Source organism: Chiloscyllium plagiosum, chromosome 5, assembly GCF_004010195.1.
Source record: "Chiloscyllium plagiosum isolate BGI_BamShark_2017 chromosome 5, ASM401019v2, whole genome shotgun sequence".
NCBI lineage: Eukaryota > Metazoa > Chordata > Chondrichthyes > Orectolobiformes > Hemiscylliidae > Chiloscyllium > Chiloscyllium plagiosum.
In genome coordinates, this window is record NC_057714.1 from 4285853 (window position 1) to 4311011 (window position 25159).

Sequence of the window (25159 nt, forward strand, 5' to 3'; positions counted from 1 at the left end):
ATCAGTCCTTGCCTTTCCAAATACATGTACATCCTGTCCCTCAGGATTCCCTCCAACAACTTGCCCATCATCGATGTCAGGCTCACTGGTCTATAGTTCCCTGGCTTGTCCTTACCACCCTTCTTAAACAGTGGCACCACATTAGCCAACCTCCAGTCTTCCGGCACCTCACCTGTGACTATCGATGATACAAATATCTTAGTAAGAGACCTAGCAATCACTTCCCTAGCCTCCCAGAGAGTTCTCGGGTACACCTGACCAGATCCTGGGGATTTATCCACCTTTATGCGTTTCAAAACATCCAGCACTTCCTCTTCTGTAATATGGACATTTGTCAAGATGTCACCATCTATTTCCCTACATTGTATACCTCATCTTTAACATTTTCTTGGGATTTTGGTGTATTGTGCTCACAATGCTATTATTGTGCCCATCACCTCTCTAAACATGGAATTCTATCATAAATGTAAAACAAAGGTTCAGTTTGGTCCAGAATAGCTTGTGTCTCACTTTGGACTATTCAATTTTGCTCTCCTACTGGAGAAGAAGCACTGAACTTTACCAAAAAAAAGGCTAAGTGCCAGTTCCAGAGAATTTCATGGGGGTTTTCCCTCTGTAAGCTCTCCTGGGTTCTCACATAATTCTCTGCTGCTTCCCTCATTATGTATGCACGATAACCCAATGGTGCCACACTCATGTTATCATGCATTCACCAACAGTGGGAATACTCGCCACTGCCAGGACCTTGCAGGATTTCCAACACGAGTGATATATTTAAAGACTAGCTGCGCCAATTTGAATGCTGCCAGCAGCCATTGCCCTTCACAGTGCATGTAGTGGGAGGGAAACAACAAAAAGAACAAAGAACATAGAAAATTTACAGCCCAGGAACAGGCCCTTCCACCCTTCAAGCCTGAGCCGATCCAAATTTTAGATTAGATTACATTACAGTGTGGAAACAGGCCCTTCAGCCCAACAAGTCCACACCGACCCGCCGAAGCGCAACCCACCCATACCCCTACATTTACCCCTTACCTAACACTACATGCAATTTAGCATGGCCAATTCACCTGACCTGCACATTTTTGGACTGTGGGAGGAAACCGGAGCACCCGGAGGAAACCCACGCAGACACGGGGAGAACGTGCAAACTCCAGAGTCAGTCGCCTGAGGCGGGAATTGAACCCGGGTCTCTGGTGCTGTGAGGCAGCAGTGCTAACCACTGTGCCACCGTGCCGCCCACTATGTACTGTCTAAACCTGTCGGTCAATTCCTAAGCATCTGTATCCCTCTGTGCCCCACCTACTCATGCATCTGTCCAGACAAATCTTAAATGAATCTACTGTGCCTGCCTCTACCACCTCTGCTGGCAATGCATTCTAGATGCCCACCACCCTCTGAGGGAAGTACTTGCCGCGTGTATTCCCCCTTAAACTTTCCACCTCTCACCTTGAAAGCGTGATCTCTCGTTATTGAATCCTTCACCCTGGGAAAAAGCTTGTTTCTATCCACCCTGTCTATACCCTTCATGATTTTGTAAACCTCAATCAGGTCGCCCCTCAATCTCCTTTTTTCTAATGAAAATAAACCTAACCTACTCAACCTCTCTTCATAGCGAGCACCTCCCATACCAGGCAACACCCTTGTAAACCTTCTCTGCACCCTCTCCAAAGCATCCACATCCTTTTGGTAATGTGGCGAACAGATCTGTACACAATATTCTAAATGCGGCTGAACCAATGTCTTGTACAATTTTAACATGATCTATGAAGGCAAGCATACTATATACCTTCTTGACCACTTTATCCATCTATGCAGCAACCTTCAGGATACAATGGACCTGCACTCCCAGATCTCTCTGTCCATCAACTTTTCCCAAGGCTCTTCTGTTCATTGTATAATTTGCTGTAGAATTAGACTTACCTAAATGCATCACCTCACATTTGTCTGGATTGAAGGCCACCTGCCACTTTTCCGCCCAACTCTCCAGTCTATCTATATCCTCCTGTATTCTCAGACAGTCCCTTATGCTTTCTGCTACTCCACCAATCTTTGTGTCATCTGCAAACTTGCTGATCAAACCAACAGTGCCCTCTTCTAGATCATTGTACAACATGTAGAATGAGGCACGAATGATCACTGATGACTCAAAGGAACCCTTTTCTAACGCTGAAGTCTGGTGTGTAGTGATACCACCCTGTGTAATAGTCTATACCGCTCTGTACTTTTATGTCAGGATTTGCCATCATCTAGTTTCGTCTGTGCAGGGAGAAATTTCACCTGAATGAGATGAGCTTCGGTGTTAATGAGATGTAAATGTGTGTAAATAGGCCTCTTGCCACTCACTAAAGAGGTTTTCTTCTTGCTGTTCAGACCTTGGTTGGAGAATCTGATGTCTCCATTTCGGGAACCTCATGTTTCTGATATCGCCATAATTTCTCAACTGACTCCTCACATTGTTCAGTAGCTGGAAGACTGCATCCCGAACATGGTCCAATGGTTTGTGATGGCAGTCCTTAAATGTGTGTAAGAGTACTGATCGGCCTGTGTCCCTTATTTTCAACCAGGAGAAAGTGAGGACTGCAGATACTGGAGATCAGAGTCGAGAGTGTGGTGCTGGAAAAGCACAGCAGCTCAGGCAGCATCCGAGGAGCAGGAGAATCGATTTTTCAGGGCATAAGCCCTTCATGAGGAATTCCTGATGAAGGGCTTCTACCCAAAACGTTGATTCTCCTGCACCTTGGGTGCTGCCTGACCTGCTGTGATTTTCCAGCACCACACTCTTGACTCTAGATTATTTTGAAGCCAGTATATCAATAACAAGGGCAACATTAACATTGTATTTATAAAGAACCCACAATGTGATTAAATCTGCCAAAGAGCTTCACAGATTGTCAAACAGAATTTGACACCGTACCGTGTAGATAATATTGGACAGATGACCAAATGTTTGTCAAAGAGGTTGGCTTTAAGGAGTATCTTAAATAAAGGGTTAAATATAGGATAGTGTTCCTCTCAGGGAGGTGGATAACAGACAAAGTGAATTAAATCTGAGAAAGGAATTCAAAACCACAATGTATTCATCAAACTCCGCATATTGCTTCTTGGTAGGTCTTGGATGGTTTTGATTTGTCCCTATTCTCGCCAAAATAGATGGGTCAGGCTACCACCGATTTCAGTACTGTGAGATTCTACAATGCAAAAAGTCTAGATTATTCATATAATTTGCAGCCAGATTATACCAGTTTATAAATGTTATTTTAAACAGAGCACTAGATGATGAAGCTTTAATTTCAGGGTTTGGGGTGGTAAGCTGAAGAAAGCCAATGAAGCACTCGATCTGTAATCAGTTCTCTTATTCTATTGTACAACTGGTTAAATCAGTTCCTACTTTTGATTTAACCAATACATCATAAAAGATTTACACAAATTGTACACATTCCTACTAAAATGGGCCTTCTGCCTGGCAGGGAATGCCTGAACATTAAATACATGTAAGCCAGCAGTTTATTCAGCAAACAATATTTTAACTCGTGAGTCAGGCTGACAGCACTTCATAAGGTAAATAAGCCTTTTGTAACTGGAATTAGAGATTGCCATTAGCACAGTTTGGGGGCCAAGAGGAGCAGGATCAGTCAATCCTGATTGGTCGCACAGTGAAACTAAAGACTTTTCAAAGCAGTCAGCCTTTATTATCTCTCTGGCAAATGAACACAAGTGAAAAAAATATCAGAAAAACAGTTTGTAAATCAGAAAGTTGGCTGTGTGACTATAATGCTGGTTTATTGGTTATAAGATGAAATTTCGGTCCAGATACTTAATACGAATAGTTAGAATTAAAATCAGAGGTCTGTATCACAGAAAAAGGCCCATTCCATTCTGCACTGGACAAAAATTACCATCCACCTATTCAAATCCCATTTTCCAGTACTTGGCACATAGCCTTGTATGACTGAGCATCGAAAGTGCACATCTTAACACTTCTTAAATGTTATGCTGATTTCTGCCTCAACCAGCCTTACAAGCATTGTGCTGTAGCACTCTGAATTACAAATTGTCATTGGTTAGGTTTGGTGTGAAAAAAAAACACATGATCTGCTGAAGTTATACTGGCAATCCATTGACTCACTGTAAATCAGCACTAGTGGACACTGGATATTAGTTTGATCAATGATCAGAATGTGAGGTCATTGCAGTTGACATGGTTATATTCAGGCCATGTGTAGCTTGTCAGTTTTGGTAATCACCTTAATTTGTAGGTGATTCTACAGATAGTGATGTTTTGTTAAGTTCAGAATCTACAACACTTTTCCTTTTCGGTCTCTTTTCTTTCCGAATGCAGGTGCTAATCCTTTGTTTTAATTTTAAGTGGAGGCCTTGGGACATTCAGTTGGGGCTGGTGGGATTTTAACGCACTCTCACTCAGAGGCAGGGCCACATCCTAAAGGTGTATCATAACATATCTGAAACCAATTGATAAAAATAATCAGGATGCCAACTCTGCCAGTCAAATGTGAGTAAGTGGTGATTGGTTCTGCCCAAAGCAAAGCAGATGTCGGTTTAGGATTTTTGAAACCCTTTCTCTGGCAATTTTGCATTTCTCAAGAGATTTTTCTTTCACAAGTGGGGAGAAGTGACATGTTTATGTTCAAATACTGTTCCACTCAAGGCCAGAGCCAGGAATAATGGCCCTATTAGTCAGAAATGTCTGTAGTACAAACATGGGTCTTGCTGCGATTATTACATAGACCTTTTATGGCTTTCTCTTCTATATGACCTTTTGCTGGGAAATTTTTTATGACAAAATTATCTGGGAACCTTCAAGGCTAGAAGTATAGGTGATGGTTTGAATGAACTTTGAATGTGTTATGTAAAGGCCTTTTCCTACCATGCAGCTTAGGGTTAACTCAACTTTATGCCATCATTTATCAAACTAAAACTCCATTGTAGGTACATTTTAGATTTCTTCCCTGCCAAATATAGAAGGTACCCTTCAACTAATTTCTCGGACACAGTTCCTACAGTTAGAACAGTGATGAATTACATCAAAATCTCAATAATCAAGCATTTACTGCAGCATATTACAATGATGTATGATACACAGAGTTGGTCTGTATGTGGACAAGCTGTATTGCCCAGTTACATTCAGTAATTTTGAGAGAGTGACCAGAGTATAATATACTGGAAATTTCACATGAGAGCCGATAGTCAGATTGACTGAGTTGAGCTATATTCATCTGTGGGATTTGGTCAAGCAGCACCTGCTGAAGATGTACAGGAGTATCCTTCTGATTCCATGTGAAAGGCATCTTCACCCTCATCTGGAGGCAGAAGGTGAAAGGTCATTGCCAATTGGGTCAAGTCTGTTGTATAGTTGGTAATTCTCCTTGACCAGACCTGTGCTGTCCCTGACAAGAAATTCTCTGAGCACTCCTGCACTGCTCAGTTACCATCATCTATGTGTGGGCCTTGGGTGGATGGAAAGCTGCCTCATCAGCCTCAGCTGGGAGAAGGCCTTCGACAGAATGTTGTGCACTGCCATGTGGAGCCGCTCGCTAGAGTGGAGTTTTGGGAGAAAAGCCTCAATTAGTTACAAGTGTTTTAAACAAATGTCAGCAGCACCGTTTTAAGGAATGCAGGGGAACAGAAACCATACCAATCTAACCTGGATCCAGTCATCTTCCTCTGTTATGTTCATGTGCTTTATGGAAACTTCTGCCGATTCCATCAGGAAGAATGTGGGCATTAGAGAGGTGACTATCCCATGCACTGAGGCACTAGGGCACCGAGGTCACAGCTACCCTGTACATGGCTAGACATCGCCATCTTTTACTGTGATCCATGTACAAACTAATTTAGCATTTGAAGTCAAGTTAAGTCGAGACAAGAGGGAGGCCATGTTTTCCAGGAACTAGGCTGAGCAGTGCTTTATCCCCTTCACTGCCACCTCAGGTTATCTGAAGGTGCATAAGCATGTGGCTTGAAAAGGTGAGGGCACACCCAAAAAAACTGGAAACAGCGATTGGCCAGTCTACAAAATAGAACTGACTGAGTGGCAGGGATGCTCCCATTCCATTTTCCAAAAGCAATTTCTCATCTCATGTGTTGGAAAATATTTGAAATGTAGAAAAGGTTACGCAGCATCAAATAGGGGAAATAGCAGATTAACATTTGAATGTGATCTTTCAAAATTTGGCTCTTCGGTTTTCTTTCAATAATGATGTCAAACTTCCTGGAGCTAGGGCCTTAAACTCCCAAGGATGTGCAGGTTTGGAGTCATTTCATTCGGACTTACCCATTCTAGTTTTAAAAGAGGCAGAATGATGGCTTGGTGACTAATTGCTTTACAGGAGGCAGGTTCCGCATTAAAGGTTATAATTAGGCCATGGTCTTTATTGTAACAGTCAATCTTCTGTTAAATTACATCAGCTTGGTTTCAGAAACCTTAGGAAACCCAACAGATGAAAGAAGGGAAGCAGGTTTGAAACTCCAAGGTCAATATAGTGATTGTAACAGGGTCAGCCAGGTGGACCTCATTGGGGCTGTTAATCTGGTCCAAACAGGGAGCCCTGGCTGACAGTTATAAACAGGAGTATCAAAGGTTCTGTTCACTCTGAGGGAGCTGGGTCAGTGTCAAGGACTCTCCACATGTAAATAAAGGGTGACTTGGTGACAGGATACCAGCCTCTGTAAAATTATTTCAGTGGCAATGACAGAAAAGCATGCTTCTGAGGAATTCTGCTCACAACAGTCGTCTTGCCCTTGGGGTATGCATTTCTGGCAACATGCCATTATTTGGGAGGCTTGATTCAGTTGATCCTGCCACCAAAGACTGGGCCTAGTATCTGCAAAGAATACATTTTTATTTTCAAGCAGGTGACATTGGAGCAGATGAAAAGCAACATGTAATTCTCCTGACAGCTTGTGGATCCACAGTTGTTTCAATTATTAGGAGCCTAACTTTCCTTGAGGAACCAAAGACAAAATCCTTTCAAGTGTTGACAAATTTACTTAAGGAATGTTTCAACTGCAAGCCTTCTCTAATTCTAAGAAACTAGAAGTTTTATTTGGCAGTTCAAGAACCAGAGGAATCCATATTGGGATTTTTGGCAAGGTTAGGGTGACTAGCAGAGGCATATGACTTAGGTTTACCCCTCAACGCGATGCTGAGAGAGGGTTTGGTGTGTAGCTTAATGATGTAACAATGCAGAAGTGCCTATAAGCTGAAGCCCAACTCTACTTCAAACAGATACTACAACTGGCTTTATCTTTGGAAACTGTGGCAAGTGGAGCATATGAGTTACAGATTGGACACCTTCACCAATCTGAATGAGCTTGGGGAACACCTCTCAATAAAAGGCAATTGCAGAGCGTCATTCAGGCCAAATCTGAACTGAGGGATTCTCAGTCAACCCACAGCAAAACCCCAAAACAAAGCCAAGCCTCAGCCAAATGGTTAAGGATTTTTTTCAGGATCTGTGTTAGCGATCATTGTAGTTGCTGCTGGTATGTGGACTCTAAACTCACCCCACAAAACTCTCACCAGACCTAAATTGTGTAAGAGTACTCAGGTCGGTATCCAGGAGAGTGCACACCTGAGCAAGTCCTGGTTTGGAACAGTAAAATTGCTTAGCAACATTCAAATCAGAACCAATCCGAATAAACGTCTGGTTAAATGGTCACCCGGTTCTAATGAAGTTGATACCAGTGTGGCTGTTTCAGTGATTGCAGGACCAGTCTTCAACAAAATTCGCTCTGGACTCCAACTCTTAAGTTTGCATAAGACCTTTTGCAAGACTGAGAACCTATACTGGGGAACCTTTCCAGATTAAGGGTACAACTTCAGTTCCAGTCTCTTATGAGAAGCAGCTGGTTCAGTTACCACTCATTGTAGTAAAGAACACAGGCTGAAGCTTGATGGGGTGAAATTGGTTAAGAAAGATTTGTCTGGATAGGCTCCACATTTTTTGATTAGGAAAATATGTGAGGACGATCAAAGGCATCCCGGCTCCCATGTCAGTACCAGAGCTTAAGTCTTTCCTTGTGCTGGTGAACTATTATGGAAAGTTCATACATAACCTGGCCTCCATCCTGGCACCATTGCATCAACTTTTAGAAAAAGATCAGCTATGGAAATGGTTGTGTGGCCAAGCTATAGCTTTAAGGGAAGTGAAGAAACAGTGATCATCCTCTCAGCTTTTGGCACACTATGATCCCAAGTGAGATCTGGTATTGACATGCAATGGCTCCCTGTACGGCATCAGGGTAGTATTAGCTTATGGAAGGCCTAATGGAGAGGAACGCCCAATGAGGTATGCATCTAGGACTTAGGCTAATCCAGAGTGTAAATACACCCAGATAAAGAAGCAAGATTTGGCGGTCATATTTGAAGTCAGGAAGTTCTCGCAATACCTATAAAAATTGCAAGGTCAACTTAGAGCGCCCACAGCTGCCCCACTGTTATTAGACTGCTAAATGGACTTTCCTAATTTCAAATCTAATGTTGATCTTGCTTTGGTGCAGCCATAACCTTATATGCGTTGCTCTGTCCAAACACCCTATGATCTATTTATCCTTGTATGTTATGATCTGCCTTTACTGAAAGCAAACAAAAAAACTTTTCACTTTTAGGTACATGTGACAACAATAAATCAAATCAAAATCAAGTCAAATGCAGGCCGAATTCAGCAGTGGGCTCTAATATTAAATGCGTATAACTACAAGTTGGAATACTGTCTGGGAGGCCAAGTAGCAAATGCAGATGCATTGAGCTGCCTCCTGCTGGCAGATACACCCCCGGTGGTACCACCACTGGAAGAGTCTGTGATGGTTTTACATTGCCTGGACATGCTTCTAGACACAGCTGACAATATCAGACTTGGAACGCAAAAAGATCTGGTTCTGGCAAAACTGAAAGAGCTGGTGGTGATGGAGGAAACCAAACAGCCATCACAACCAGAATTGAAACTTTTTGGGACCCGGAGAGACCAGATCACAGTAGAGGACGGCATATTGTTATAGAGAGCGAGACTGATTGTCACGAGCAAAGGTCACCGTTTGATACAGACTGAACTCCACCAGAGTCATCCAGGTATTTCCAAAATGAAGATGTTGGTGAGAAGTTATGTCTGGTGGCCAGGATTGGATGCAGGCATAGCTGCGTTGGTGGGGGAGTGCCCAAACTGCCAAAGAGGAGAAAAATTACTGCCAGCAGCTCCCCGACATTTGTGACAATGGCCAGGTAAACCCTGGACTTGGTTCCATGTTGACTATGCAGGTCCTTTCAGAGCCTCAATGTTCTTAGTCATTATGGACGCCCAGTCAAAGTGGCTGGATGTGTATAGAGTTCACTCGTCAAACATGAGTTAATGATAAAAAACCTGCATTCATCTTTTGTACTACACAGACTCCCAGAAGCCATCATTTACCAGCAGGGAGTTTAAGTATTTCTTAAAGTCAAATGGTATTTGTCATGTAAGGACAGCCGGCAGCTTCATTAGTTACTAAACTGTCTCAGTTCCTGTTTGTTATGGGACTACTCCTCATGCAACGCCAGGGATAGCTCCAGCACTGTTGCTAATGGGGAGAAGACTGTACACCAGGTTAACTTAGATCTTCCTGGACCTGGGAAGGAGGGAGAGTGAAAGGTATCAGGAATGCCAATGCCAGACACAAGACTCTGCTAAGTGAGAGAGACAGTTTAGCTCAGGGGATGAAGTTCAGTGTAGGAACCATGGGAATGGGCCAGCATGGGTAAGAGGCATGATCACTACAAGCTCAGGTCCAGTGATGTTTAAAGTTCGAGTTGATGTGACAGTTCTGAACAAGCACATAGACTATATAAAAGGGGGGGGGGGAGTGGAATGTAATGATTGTAACGAGGTCAGCTAGGGGACCTCATAAGAAATGAGTTCCCGATTGGGCCTGTTAATCTGGTCCTGTCAGGGAGCCCTGCCTGGCGGAGAAAAGCAGGAGGGCCAGAGGTTCTGGTTCCACTCAGAGTTGGTTCTGAGGGAGCTGGATCAGTGTCAGTGTCAAGGTCTCTCCATGTGTAAATGGAGGGTGACTTGATGGTGGGATACCAGCCTCTGTGGAGTTATTTCAGTAAGTGCTATTTCAGTGCTGTGAGTCGACCAGGAGGATTGGACTGTTTTCGATGTCATCTAGTGAACCCTGCCTTGGGGAACTTCTTTAAATTCCCACTGAACATTGCAGCTTCAGACAGGCATTGGGCAAGTCCATCAACTGACGGCCATCATTCTCCTGTGGTCACATTCCTATTCCCTAGCAACCACTAGCAAGGCACTCTTTCCACCATCAGCACTGCCAACATCCAACCGTGTCCAACTTCCGCATCCATGATCAGATCAATCCCATAATTCCATGCCTGCTCATTGTCCTCTTAAAGTAAGCTTCAAAAATATCAGAAAATAACTGAAGGAAACAGCAAAATCAATTTTTTTTCTGAGGGACATCCTGCAGGAAATTTTTTTTATCACAAGAAAGAATATTTTTAATACTTATAGGTGATGGCCTAGTGGTATTATAGCTGTCCTGTTAATCCAGAGAAGCAGGTAATGTTATGGGGACCTGAGTTTGAATCATACCACGGCAGATGGTAGAATTCGAATTCAGTAAGAAATCTGGAATTGAGTCTAATGATGAGCATGAATCTGTTGCTGATTGTTGTAAAAAACCATCTAGTTTACGAATGTCCTTCAGGGAAGGAAGCTGCCATCTTTACCTGGTCTGGCCCACATGTGACTCCAAACTCACTGCAATGTGTTGATTCCTAACTGTTCTCTGGCCAAGTAGGGATGGGCAATAAATGCTGGCCTCGTGAGTGATGCCCTCATCCCCGTGAATTAATTTTAACAAAAGATGAAATTGCTAAAGCCCAATCGCACTGCTCTTTCAATCTAATTCTTCATGTGTCACCAGGCTGTTTTTAAAGTCAGTTTTGGGGGACTGCATTAGATTCTTTGACGTTGTTGATCAGGTTTTGCCAAATGTTTAAATTGGATTGTTGGTAAGTAAGGTTATGCAGGGGTGGAATCAGTGTGGGAGTTGCTAGGTACCTATAATATGAATGCAGCATTAGGTTTAAGGATAACCTTTGAAATGCATATTAGCAGTGTACATTGATAGGAGAAGGCTTGATTGGCAAATAGTGAATTGTACCTCAAAGAAGTCAAGAGCTGAGGAAAGTGACCCCTTTCATCTGCAGTTGCTCTTTAAAATGTGGTGTCTCTGTACTTTGTAGGCAGACACTTTAAATGAGTGTCTACCTACAAGGGTTAAAGTGATGCTACATTGGCCAAAATCAAATCTGCGACTAACATGATCAAATCAGAACATTAACTTATATTTCTCAGTGTGATTGGAGGCAAGCTTCACTGACCAAATGCTGGTTTCTACTGAAATGTACAATGAAGCTTGATGCGTCCATTTCATGTACAGGGCAACAAAAAGTTCCCTTCACTATATTTGTGTCGACATGCAACTGGAGAGTTTATAGTTTGTTGATCCATAGTGTTTTTTGCAGGGCTGCAGAAGTGTTTCCTGTTTGCTTCTGTCTGAGTGCGATTCAGGATTTGGGGAATGTTCAGGCTTCGGCCCAGAAAATTCCTCCAGCTTCCAAAGTATTACAAACATTTCATTCTCCTGCAAGAAGCCTGACAGAAGATGCTGAGGAAGTTTACTACAGTTCTGAATTCTTAATCAGCAGCTACAGCAAATCTAACACACACAGGAAATTTTTTGCCCCCTTCCATCTTTCATGTGGAGTTTTTTTTAGCAAAACAGAGCACTGCAGCCGGGAGATACTGGGGAATTTTAAAGCTTTATTTTCTTGGATTAGAAATAGAAGTACTAATTCAAGAAATGGGAGAAAGTGTGAAAATCAATACATGATATTTTCGAATTTCTCAATTTTAGTCCAAATGCAGGATTTAGCCTGCTCAATTTCTTGCCTCAATTTGCTGGTTCTCTTAAACAAACAATGCAGCTTGTGTCTTTATCTGTAAAATGTGGTGACACTCTCAATCATGTCAATATTGGCCATTATTCAGTTAATGTTGTGATCTTGGTTGTTGCTCTGACGTCCATTATAATTCCATGCCAGCTTTATCTTTGACCTAACTTAGTGAATGGTAAGGTCCTAGGGAGTGTTGCTGAACAAAGAGACCTTGAAGTGCAGGTTCATAGTTCCTTGAAGGTGGAGTCACAGGTAGATAGGATAGTGAAGAAGGCATTTGGTGTGCTTTCCTTTATTGGTCAGAGTATTGAGGACAGGAGTTGGGAGGTCATGTTGCGGCTGTACAGGACATTGGTTAGGCCACTGTTGGAATATTGCATGCAATTCTGGTCTCCTTTCTATCGGAAAGATGTTGTGAAACTTAAAAGAGTTCAGAAAAGATTTACAAGGATGTTGCCAGGGTTGGAGGATCTGAGCTACAGGAAGAGGCTGAACAGGCTGGGGCTGTTTTCCCTGGAGCGTCGGAGGCTGAGGGGTGACCTTATAGAAGTTTACAAAATTATGAGGTGAATGGATAGGGAAAATAGACAAAGTCTTTTCCCTGGGGTCAGGGAGTTCAGAACTAGAGGACATAGGTTTAGGGTGAGAGGGGAAAGATATAAAAGAGACCTAAGGGGCAACTTTTTCACGCAGAGGGTGGTACGTGTATGGAATGAGCTGCCAGAGGATGTGGTGGAGGCTGGTACAATTGCAACATTTAAGAGGCATTTGGATGGGTATATGAATAGGAAGGGTTGGAGGGATATGGGCTGGGTGCTGGCAGGTGGGACTAGGTTGGGTTGGGATATCTGGTCGGCATGGACGGGTTGGACCGAAGGGTCTGTTTCCATGCGATACACCTTATGACTCTATGACTCTATGGCTGTCTGCTCCTCCATGCCTTCTGTGTTATTTCAGTGCCCCACTTCACCTTAGGCAGCTACTTCTTCAACTTCCTTTGAATCTGCCCATTGGAACTGTCTCAACATTTCATTATTTGCTCTCTGCTTTCAAAATCCTTCTTTGCAATTGTGCTTTCCTCAACCTTCTTATGAAGCCCCCCTTTTCCATTGTATCTTCATTCCTACCTGTAAAGTGCAAGGAGAAAGTGAGGACTGCAGATGCTGGAGATCAGAGCTGAAAATGTGTTGCTGGAAAAGCGCAGCAGGTCAGGCAGCATCCAAGGAACAGGAGAATCAACGTTTCGGGCATAAGCCCTTCTTCAGGATTCCTGAAGAAGGGCTTATGTCCGAAACGTCAATTCTCCTGTTCCTTCGATGCTGCCTGACCTGCTGCACTTTTCCAGCAACACATTTTCAGTTCGTACCTGTAAAGTGCACCAAAATATTTATTTGCAAATGATGAACATGAACACAATGTAGCATTTCTATTGCTGCTACCCTTTCATCTTTTTCATTATGATGGTGATAAGAATCAGTAAATGTGTATTGCAAGGTTTAACAGCTTCGTGAGACATTTCGTAAATAGAAACATAGGACCTTACAGCATGGAAGAAGGCCATTCAGCCCATTATTAGAATTGGTGGTTGTGGAGTAGGAGCACTGATGAAGGAGTGGCACTCCGAAAGCTAGTGCTTCCAATTAAATCTGTTAGACTATAACCTGGTGTTGTGTGATTTGTAACTTTGTACACCCCAGTCCAACACCGGCATCTCCAAATCAAAACAGAATAAAGGCTGACAACATGCCCAATGCTTATAAGAAGTGGCTGAGCACTTATCACCATCATAGTTTGTCTCCTACCAGGGTTCAGTGTCCGTCAGTTTCTGATATTGTATTTTCCCAACAAAGAATGGTTGAAAATTACACAAAAACATTTTCTGAATAATTGCAAGTTGCATGCTAAAATGCAAATATATTAAACTAATCTTAATTTAAAAGGATTAATTTGTAATATTATTTATTTGACCACAAAGAATAGTAAAACATGTTCCATATTTGCTGCATTGAATCCTATTTACAGCTGCCATTTTATTTCCCCCAGCAGCCAGGCCCTGCAGTGAGAACATACCAGAACAGTAAGGCAAGGGTCACCATGAGCCCTGGCTTTACCCCACAGTGGAACAACAACCAGTCTGCCTGGAACAATTACACCTACCCCAGGGCTAACATTCACTATCAGTCCCATGCCAATTACAGCTACTGTCCTGGGCATCCTGCCGTAAGTACGCCAACTGGGCATTATTAAACTGAATGATTTACTACAATATCTAAAATGCGTGGCTAGAAATAGTCATTACTATATGTTAGACATCTTTTGCTGGCAAAGAGTAAAAGTGATGGTGGTTTGAATAATAGTTGATTTTACTCTGTTCTCTTTGGGTGTGGTACCATGAAGCAATCCTGATGTAATCTTGAAAAATCAGGTTAAAAAAAGGTTCACCACTAGATGTTGCTACTCTTTTTGAATGTTGTTGTTTGTGGCAAGTCTAAGGATTCCTAACACTGTTTTGGCCTTTTAACAAATTGTTTTTCCATGACTTTATATTTTCCTAATGATACTGACAAACTGCAGACTCTGTGCTATCTTTGATCCTTCACAGTTACAGAGTATTCTGGAGAGATCTAAAAATGATCAATTTGTGTTGAAATCATAAAGACTTTTACAAAGAATGTTTATCTAAGTTCACAATAAGTAGTGGCAGAAAAAGTTGTGAATATAACAGAGAAATACTGACAGTTGCAATGTAATGGAATATATATTGCATTTATTGTCAACTTGGACTTGCCTGTTTGCAGAAGGACTAAAATTGCTTCTGATCGTGTGTTTGAAATCGTGCTGCACCTTGCTAAACCAATTAAACTCACTTATAAAGGAGATGTTTTCCATTCAGGAACTAATCCTGATTACGTTAAAGAGATCATCATAAACTGGGATATTTGGAGTTGGGGAAAATTTGGGGGAAGGTGCATAAGTGAACTCTCGGTTACCCTTAACAAGGACTCTGCGTTAGAAATTGGTCTTTGGGCTTTCCAACATGTCATTTTACTACTGTTGCCAGAAATATTTATATCTACATATTTAAAAATTACTGACTGTCATGTGATAATCTAGTTGATCTATCAAGGCAATGGTCAAGATGAGTTGAGTGTTCTACTGTTACTTGGTGTGTGGAACATGTGACCTAGCATTCATGGATTTAAACAAAAGAGGTTTGTATGAACATGCTTAGAGATGGTGATGTGGTCTGGTTGATATCTGAAAAATATTACGTTCACTCACAGTGATAGATTAATGAAGAAATTGTTTCCTTGTAACCACACCCACATAACTATTTACATCTCACTGGGTAATATGAACATTTAAAACAACAACAACTTCACTCCCTACCTCTATAACATTCTTCAGACCGACAATTCCCAGCTGTATCCAAGGCCTCTTCAACACCACGATTTTTATCTCCTCATCATTGGCCTCCTGGTGACCAGGCTTTCAGATTTGGAATTGAATCACCAAATCTCTTCATCTGTCCTCAAGATGTTCCTTTCAGACAATCTCTGGGTTTTCCATATTCTTTCAAAATATCAAATGTGGCACAGTGTCAAATTCTGTTTAAGAATTGATGCTGTAAAGCAGCTTTGGATGCTTTATCACAATCAAAGCACTTTGTGAATGGAAATTGTTCTTGTGTTTATACACTGTTTTTAAAGCAGATCCAGGTCCTGAGACACTTCAGAGATAAGTAGACAATCAAACATCTGAGCCAAGAACGGAGGTATTAGGAGGGATATTTCAAGGGTGATCTAAAAGGAAGCTTATAAGGAGAGTCCTAAGGCACAAGATATGGCCATAGAGAGATTTGTAAATGGATGTTAGAGCTTCTGGCTTGGATGTTTGAAAGCTTTCAACAACACTGCAATGGAAAAGGAGGATCCACATTAATCCAGTTTTGGAGTAACATAGAGTTTGTGGATGGCTAGAGGTCTGAGGAACTTATGGCACCTTGGAGGTTTCATAGGCTAATGTGTGATATTTTCAGATGTGACATCTTTGAATGTCAAAAAGCAATAGGTTGGAGTTGGAATGAATATGTTTTAATACATTCTGTACAGGAATAGTTTTATTATGATACTACACATGGTGGTCCAATTGCACAGTCATTGCATTTAATAATCAGGTACACTCAAGGAGTCAAGGTTATTTGCATTAGAAAATTGTTGGCTTAAAAATAGCAGTGAGAAGATATATTTGAGTTTTCATTAATGTAGAATGATTAGACTTTAGACAATTGGTTGCAAATAGTACAATGAGGCAACTTTCAAACAGCATTCTTCAGCAAAGATTGATCATCCACATTCTAAAGCTGCTTTTCTACAATTATCACCTCCAGAACAAATTAGCAACTCATGTAGAAAGAACTATTCAATACCGATCTTCTGAAAGGAATTGGGCAAGCTCCTCCATATCTAGTTATGGAAGGTTGGTCTATTTGATTGATGAAGTCATTTTTCTCTCAGCTCGATGATCATACTGCAGTTGGTGGGAAGGCAGGTGGTCAGGATGACACAAAGAGTCTATAGAGGGATGTCTACAGGTTACGTGAGTGGGTAAAATTTGGCAAATGGAATATAATGTGGAAAGGTGCAAGGTTATGAGTCTTTAGCAGAAAGAATAGAAGAGCTAAATATTATAAAAATGGAGAAATATTACAGAAAGATATAGAAGAGAAGGATTTCTGAGTCCTCATCTATGAATCACAAAAATGTTGGCATCCGAATTCAGTGGTTAATACGGAAGGCAACTGAAATGTTGCTGTATATTTCAAATGGAATGGAATATAAAAATAAGGATGTATTGTTAAAATTATGCAAGGTACTAGTCATACCCAAGCTGAAACACTGTGAGTAGTTTTGGTCCATTCATCTAAGGAAATATATTCACGTTGGAAGTTGTCCATAGAAAATTCCCTATGCTGACTCCAGGGTATGGAGGGACTGTGATATGAGAAGAGGTTGAGTAGGTTGGGCCTGTACTCATCAGAGTTTAGAAGACCTTATTGAGAGACCTCCTTACTGTGGGGAACCTTATCACAAGGAAGAGGTATTAGAAATCCTGCAGAGTGTGAAAATAGATAAGTCCCCTGGGCCGGATGGGATTTATCCTAGGATCCTCTGGGAAGCCAGGGAGGAGATTGCTGAGCCTTTGGCATTAATCTTTAAATCATCATTGTCTACAGGAATAGTGCCAGAAGAGTGGAGGATAGCAAATGTGGTTCCCCTGTTCAAGAAGGGGAATAGAGACAACTCTAGTAATTATAGACCAGTGAGCCTTACTTCAGTTGTTGGTAAAGTGTTGGAAAAGGTTATAAGAGATAGGATTTAAAATCATCTAGAAAAGAATAATTTGATTAGGGATAGTCAGCACGGGGTCCACTGCTGTTCGTCATTTTATAAACGACCTGGATGAGGGCGTAGAAGGGTGGGTTAGTAACTTTGCAGACGACACTAAGGTTGGTAGAGTTATGTATAGTGACGAAGGATGTTGTAGGTTACAGAGAGATATAGATAAGCTGCAGAGCTGGGCTGAGAGGTGGCAAATGGAGTTTAATGTGGACAAGTGTGAGGTGATTCACTTTGGTCAGAGTAACCGGAATGCAAAGTACTGGGCTAATGGAAAGATTCTTGGTAGTGTCCAGGTACACAGATCCTTGAAAGTTGCCACCCAGGTTGACAGGATTGTTAAGAAGGCATACAGTGTTTTAGCTTTTATTAATAGAGGGATCGGGTTCCGAAACCATGAGGTTATACTACAGCTGTACAAAACCGTGGTGTGGCCACACTTGGGAGTATTGTGTACAGTTCTGGTCACTGCATTATAAGAAGGATGTGGAAGCTTTGGAAAGGGTGCAGAGGAGATTTACTAGGATGTTGCCTGGTCTGGAGGGAAGGTCTTACGAGGAAAGGGTGAGGGACTTGAGGCTGTTTTCGTTGGAGAGAAGAAAGTTGAGAGGTGATTTAATAGAGACATATAAGATAATCAGAGGGTTAGATCGGGTGGACAGGGAGAGCCTTTCTCCAAGAATGGTGACAGCGAGCATGAGGGGGCATAGCTTTAAATTGAGGGGTGATAGATATAGGACAGATGTCAGAGGTAGTTTCTTTACTCAGAGAGTAGTAAGGGTATGGAATGCTTTGCCTGTAACGGTAGTAGATTTGCCAACTTTAAGTGCATTTAAGTTGTCATTGGACAAGCAAATGGGCGTACATGGAATAGTGTAGGTTAGATGGGCTTCAGATTGGTATGACTGGTCGGCGCAACACCGAGGGCCGAAGGACCTGTACTGCGCTGTAATGTTCTATGTACTGAAACCTACAAGACTCTTAGGGGACTTGACAGGGCAGACGTAGAAAGGTTGTTTTGCTTTGTGGGAAAGTCTAGGACCAGAGGGCATCATTTCCGAATAAGGGTTTTCACATTTAAGTCAGAGATGAGGAGGGATTTTAGATTAGATTAGATTACTTACAGTGTGGAAACAGGCCCTTCGGCCCAACGAGTCCACACCGACCCGCCGAAGCGCAACCCACCCAGACCCCTACATTTACCCCTTTAACCTAACACTACGGGCAATTTAGCATGGCCAATTCACCTGACCCGCACATCTTTGTGACTGTGGGAGGAAACCGGAGCACCCGGAGGAAACCCACGCAGACACGGGGAGAATGTACAAACTCCACACAGTCAGTCGCCTGAGGCGGGAATTGAACCCGGGTCTCTGGCGCTGTGAGGCAGCAGTGCTAACCATTGTGCCACCATGCCTCTCAGAGAGTAATGAATCTGTGAAATTCTTTACTGCAGAGGATGTTAAAGCTGGTTCAGTAAGTAGATTCAATGAAATCCTCGATGCTGCCTGAATTGCTGTGCTCTTCCAGCACCATTGATCCAGAATCAATGAAATCATAGGCAGGTTTTTAATCAATAAGGGAATCAAGTGATTCAGGGCAAGTGGATTTGAGAAAGTTTCAGATCAGTCATGATCTTTGTGTATGGTAGACAAGACTCAATGGCCTACCTCTATGCCTGTATATTATGATCAGAATGTCTAAGTTCTGGTGTCAAATGCTAAGGGAAGTTTTACTGTTGCTATATAAATACCAGCTGTTGTTGACCAGTCATAATGTAAGACTGTCAGAAAAACAGTTTCCCTAAATGTGGCCCCTAATCATCAACACCTTTAATTATCTAAAAATCTTTGAAACAGGAATATTGTTGCTTTAGTGCATGCCTGAGTATTTTTCCAAAACAATTTCTGCTCATTTGTAGCTCCAATCTGGTGTCATAATCCTTTAATTTCTATCCACCACCATGCTGCTATTTCCATTACATCAGATTGAATTTCATAGAATGTTCTTCAGCCATTCTGGCACAGGGAAAGAGACTACAATATTAAAAGTTGAACACCTAACTGGTTCTTTAAAGAAAGTATCTGCAATCACATGTTTGAAAAGATGTCCCCAACACATGTCCTCTGCAAGCTGAAGTATGTGGCTATGAGATTTTCCTTTTGGAGAGAATGGAGAATGGGGATATCCTTTCAGTTAGCATGTTAACATGAATGATTACAGTAGGACAGTACTTTGTGCACTTAAACATATGGCAGATAAATCACTCTGAAGTGAATGAGAGTGACTTAATACTGTATGAGAATGATCTTCAGAAGAATTTGATCTTATCAGAAATTATTAGTCCTGTCTTGTGCCATATGCCTCTGTTAAACATGGTGTGATATATCACTCTTTGGTGAGTATTATTATTTCTTCACCCCCTAAACTTATTACTAGTTTAGGGCCCACATCCATGACAAATCTACTATAATCAGGAAATCTATTTTGTAGAAACATAGAGTCATATAGCATGCAAACAGACCCTTCGGTCCACCCAGCTGCACCGAACAGACATCCCAATCTGATCTTGTCCAATTTGACAGCATTTGGTCCTTTTCCCATAAAACTCTTCCCATTCAGGTGCCTTTTGAATGTTGTAATTGTACCCACCTCCACCACTTCCTCTGGCAGCTCATTCCCTACATGCACCACCCTCTGCATGAAAAAGTTACCCCTCAGGTCCTTTTCACATCTTTCCCCTCTCACCTTAAACCAATGTCCTCTCGTTTTGGACTCCCCCACTGTAGGAAAAATACCTTGGCTATCCACCCCATCCATGCCCCTCATGATTTTATAAACTTTTATGAGGTCACCCCTTAGCCCTTCAACGCTCCAGGGAAAAACACCCCAGCCTATTCAGCCTCTCCCTACAGCTCAAACCCTCCAGTCCTGGCAACAGCCTTGTAAATCCTTCTGCACCGTCTCAAGTTTAACGACATCCTTACTATGGAAGGGCAACCAGAGCTGTGCAAAATATTCCAAAGGTGGTCTCATTAGCCCTTCAACGCTCCAGGGAAAAACACCCCAGCCTGTTCAGCCTCTCCCTACAGCTCAAACCCTCCAGTCCTGGCAACAGCCTTGTAAATCTTTCTGCACCCTCTCAAGTTTAACGACATCCTTACTATGGAAGGGCAACCAGAGCTGTGCAAAATATTCCAAAGGTGGTCTCACCAATGTCCTGTACAGCTGCTACACTATTTCTCAACTCATATACTCAATGTTCTGACAAATGAAGGCCAGCATTCCAAATGCCTTCTTCACCACTCTACCTACCTGTGACTCCACTTTCAAGGAACAACGCACCAGCACCCTGAGGTCTCTTTGTTCGGCAACACCCCCGACAGCTTTACCATTCAGTGTATGAGTCCTGCCCTGGGTTTGTCATACCCAAATGCAACACCTCACATTTATCAAAATTAAACTCCATCTGCCACTCATCAGCCCATGGGCCCATTTGATAAAGATCCTGTTGTACTCTGAGATAATCTTCTTTCCTGTCTACAACACCACCAGCGATCAGATTATATTCATCGATATTCAGAAGTGATACAAGCAACAAATGCACTTGAACATCTTGAGTTGGGATTTCTTTGAAGAAATGTCTTACATCAACACAGGTACATTTTGAAAACTAAAATCATTGATTATTGCTTTCAGTGGCCGTCTATCATAATGCAAAACAATACAGATAGTTTAAGTGCTATTTCCTATAAGTATAACGTATTACAAATAAAAATTTACCTTCAGTTCAACTTCAATATTGGACTGTCTGTTACCCATGGCTAGTCAGATATAATGATGATGGCTCAGTGTAAACACACAGCTAGATAGAATGGATGTGCAGACTCCCAACAGTTACAATAGCACATCAGTGACAAAGAAGTGCAGGACAGGCAGTGTGAAATTGTCATCTAGCCTAATGCTAAACTCCAATGTATGGATGTTTCTGTGCTTAGTGACCAATTACAGTGTTTTTAGATTAGTCTGTTAAAGCATGCAATTAACAGAAAATTAAATAATTGACTAATTGTCTCATTAAGACATCTTTTATGGGGATAACAAAGTGCTGCACTCCACACATTATTATAACAAAGATGATTGCCTGCAAAGTAATTGCTGAAGTGTTTGTTTATTTCATTATATACAGGTAGTTCTTCAATAACGCGATGGTTGCATTCTTGTGCAATCCCGCATTATAGAAAAACCGCACTTCAGAAACAGTATTGGCAATGTAATCGTGTTACAGCCAACGCACGCTTGAAATGTTCGTGTTTTAGAAACAACATCCCAAACTTGGCAATCACATTACAGCAGGTTTGTGTTAGCAAAATGCATGTTATAGCAGAACGGCCTGTAGTTAAACTTATTTAGACTGTCATGGAATTTTTCAGTTGGGACAGGTTTAGGCCATTCAGCTGCTGGAACATCTTCAAATATTTTATTGGATGATGAATGATCTGTACCTCAACTCCATTACTCGCAATTTCTGCATATTCCTTGATACTCTTGCCTTACAAAAACCAAACTCAGACCTGAAAATTTCAATTAACCCAGCATGCACAACACTTTAGGAGTGAATATTCCAGCATTTCACTGTGTGTTTGATGACAAATTGCCAGATTTAAATTGTATGTGGTTTAGTGCTAATCTTCTTTGTGAGTAGTTTTTGATGTTCACAAGCAAAAATGACCTCAGCAAGGGTTTTCTGAGTTCATAGTTTTCTTTGACAGCTTAAAGAGGCCATTAAAGGATTAGTTGTGTTTGAAAGTGGTGAATTAGAATAAGCACGAGATTTAAAAAAAACTTTGTATGAACTTACACCAATAGGAATATTTTTTGCTATCTCATCTGAATAGGAGAATCTATGTTAGAATTTTAAAGCTTTATTTTCTCTCGTTTCTACATGGGCTTATGAGATCTATGCAGAATGGATGCGAGTTGGGGTGAATTGCTAAGATTAATGGACCATGGGAGAGGGTGAGGAGTATTATGGATGACACCAGACCCCCTCAAAATATTTTAGGAAGGAAGCCTAGACCCTACATTTTTCATATTTCAAAGACAAATGTTAAGTGCTGTGTTCCAGGTGCAAATTCGACTAGTCAAACTACTTGGCATTAAGCAAAACACAATTGTTTCAAACATTGTAGTTAAAATACAACAAAAGAAGGAAGAACTTATAATAATGTAATGGTATTGGAAAACCTAACAGAAAAATAGATTCAGGCTATTAGTAATTAACTGTTCCAATATAATAACATCCCATAAACACACCTTACGGCAATATTCAACAAATAAATTTATCGCACAGGTAGCTCTAGTAACCCAGAAGGAAAACCATTGAGAGAAAACTCAGACAGAGTAGCAGCTAGGAGATACTTACTGCAGCTTCCAAGTGTGAGGTGATTCACTTTGGTCAGAGTAACCGGAATGCAAAGTACTGGGCTAATGGTAATATTCTTGGTAGTGTAGATGAGCAAAGAGATCTCGGTGTCCAGGTACACAGATGCTTGAAAGTTACCACCCAGGTTGACAGGATTGTTAAGAAGGCATACAGTGTTTTAACTTTTATTAATAGATGGATCGAGTTCCAGAACCATGAGGTTATGCTACAGCTGTACAAAACTCTGGTCCGACCGCACTTGGAGTATTGTGTACAGTTCTGGTCACCGCATTATAAGAAGGATGTGGAAGCTTTGGAAAGGGTGCAGAGGAGATTTACTAAGATGTTGTCTGGTAAGGAGAGAAGGTCTTATGAGGAAAGGGTGAGGGACTTGAGGCTGTTTTCGTTGGAGAGAAGAAGGTTGAGAGATGACTTAATAGAGACATATAAGATAATCAGAGGGTTAGATAGGGTGGACAGGGAGAGTCTTTTTCCAAGTATGGTGACGGCGAGCATGAGGGGGCATAGCTTTAAATTGAGGGGTGATAGATATAGGACAGATGTCAGAGGTAGTTTCTTTACTCAGAGAGTAGTAAGGATATGGAATGCTTTACCTGCAATTGTAGTAGATTCGTCAACTTTAAGTGCATTTAAGTCATCAGTAGACAAGCATATGGGCATACATGGAATAGGTTAGATGAGCTTCAGATTGGTATGACTGGTCGGCGCAACATCGAGGGCTGAAGGACCTGTACTGTGCTGTAATGTTCTATGTTCGATGTTTTATGGATGAGTTGGACTGAAGGGTCCGTGACCCCATCACATGCCTCTCTTCCCAACACATTCACAACATACATGTTCCCAGCCCTGTGGCCTCAACCATCTTGAAAGACAAGAGCAGCCATAAAAATACTTTTTGCTCCAAGTCATGACTTAGACATTTCTGGCCTTGGTTCATCCTTGCTGGATATAAATCCTGGAATGTCCTACCTAGTCCATTGTGGCAGCACGATATCACCACAAGGAACGTAGCAGTTTAAAACAATCTAAAAAAAGTTAACTATAAGCAATAAATGCGACCTTTTCAATATTGCGAACATCCCTAGAATTGATTTTTAAAAATGATTGAATGGGAGCCATGAATCTCTCTTTGTGGCTGCGAAGGCCAGAAGACTTGGTAGGGGCAGTGGAGACTAAAAACATTCTTCAAAGAGGAGTTATTGATTGACAGGTGCTCAGGAGGAAGGGGAAGGCCATGTTTGCAACTGTTCTCAGTACATTTGAGATTGCACAGTTTATTTGGAATTGATCTGAACCAAACAGAAGAGAAAGTTCAAAACTGATTTCTTCTGGTCTGGACTGTAAGCTGTTGGCTGGAAAGATGTTTAAAGTGAGCAGAAAGCTTGTTAATGGTTTGGGAACAACAGACAGGAGCCACTGTGGTTTATTGACCATGTTTACAATTGCAGTTACAACTTCCTCTTGGCTGTGACCCAGTCTCACATTTCCACGTCCTTTTGTAGCACAGTTGTGTAAAGAACCAAAAGGGTGATCCAGCAATCCAGGAGGATTCATGAATAAGTTTGAAATATAGGTTGATACTGGAAAATTTTAGTTCAATTTATACATCAAATCTAGGACTGAATTTTTGGTGAGTTTCATTAGAAGGTTTTCCTCCTTGAAGCTGAGAGAGGTTTCTGATGCTATCTTCCCAAACCTGCCTCATTACCAATGCACCATGCCAGTTTGGTGACCTGATGATCTCATCACTGGTAGAAATGCTCATCACTGCCAGGGCTTCCCAGAATGCCTGGCACTAGCACCATCTTTAAAGCCCAGCCATGTACCCAGTCAAGCCGTCTGCAGCTGCCCTGCATAGTTCACTGTACTTAGAGTCATAGAGATGTACAGCATGGAACCAGACCCTTCGGTCCAACCCGTCCATGCCAACCAGATATCCCAACCCAATCTAGTCCCGCCTCCCAGCACCCGGCCCATATCCCTCCAAACCCTTCCTATTCATATACCCATCCAAATGCCTCTTAAATGTTGCAATTGTACCAGCCTCCACCACATCTTCTGGCAGCTCTTTCCATACCCATACCACCCTCTACGTGAAAAAGTTGCTCTTTAAGTCTCTTTTATATCTTTCCCCTCTCACCCTAAACCTATGCCCTCTAGTTCTGGACTCCCGACTCCAGGGAAAAGACTTTGTCTATTTATCCTATCCATGCCCCTCATAATTTTGTAAACCTCTATAAGGTCACCCCTCAGCATCTGATGCTCCAGGGAAAACAGCCCCAGCCTGTTCAATCTCTCCCTACAACTCAAATCCTCCAACCCTGACAACATCCTTGT

The 25159-nt window shown here is 41.8% G+C and overlaps 1 protein-coding gene across 2 annotated transcripts in view; it reads left to right on the forward strand.

Annotated features, from left to right (window-relative positions):
• LOC122549671 (RNA-binding motif, single-stranded-interacting protein 3-like) overlaps positions 1-25159 on the forward strand; it is a 1362397-nt gene that overhangs the window by 553471 nt on the left and 783767 nt on the right. For both annotated transcript variants that reach the window (XM_043689502.1, XM_043689500.1), the window contains exon 3: positions 14021-14197. In XM_043689502.1, the coding sequence (XP_043545437.1) occupies positions 14021-14197 (177 nt within the window). The remainder of the gene's footprint in view (positions 1-14020; positions 14198-25159) is intronic.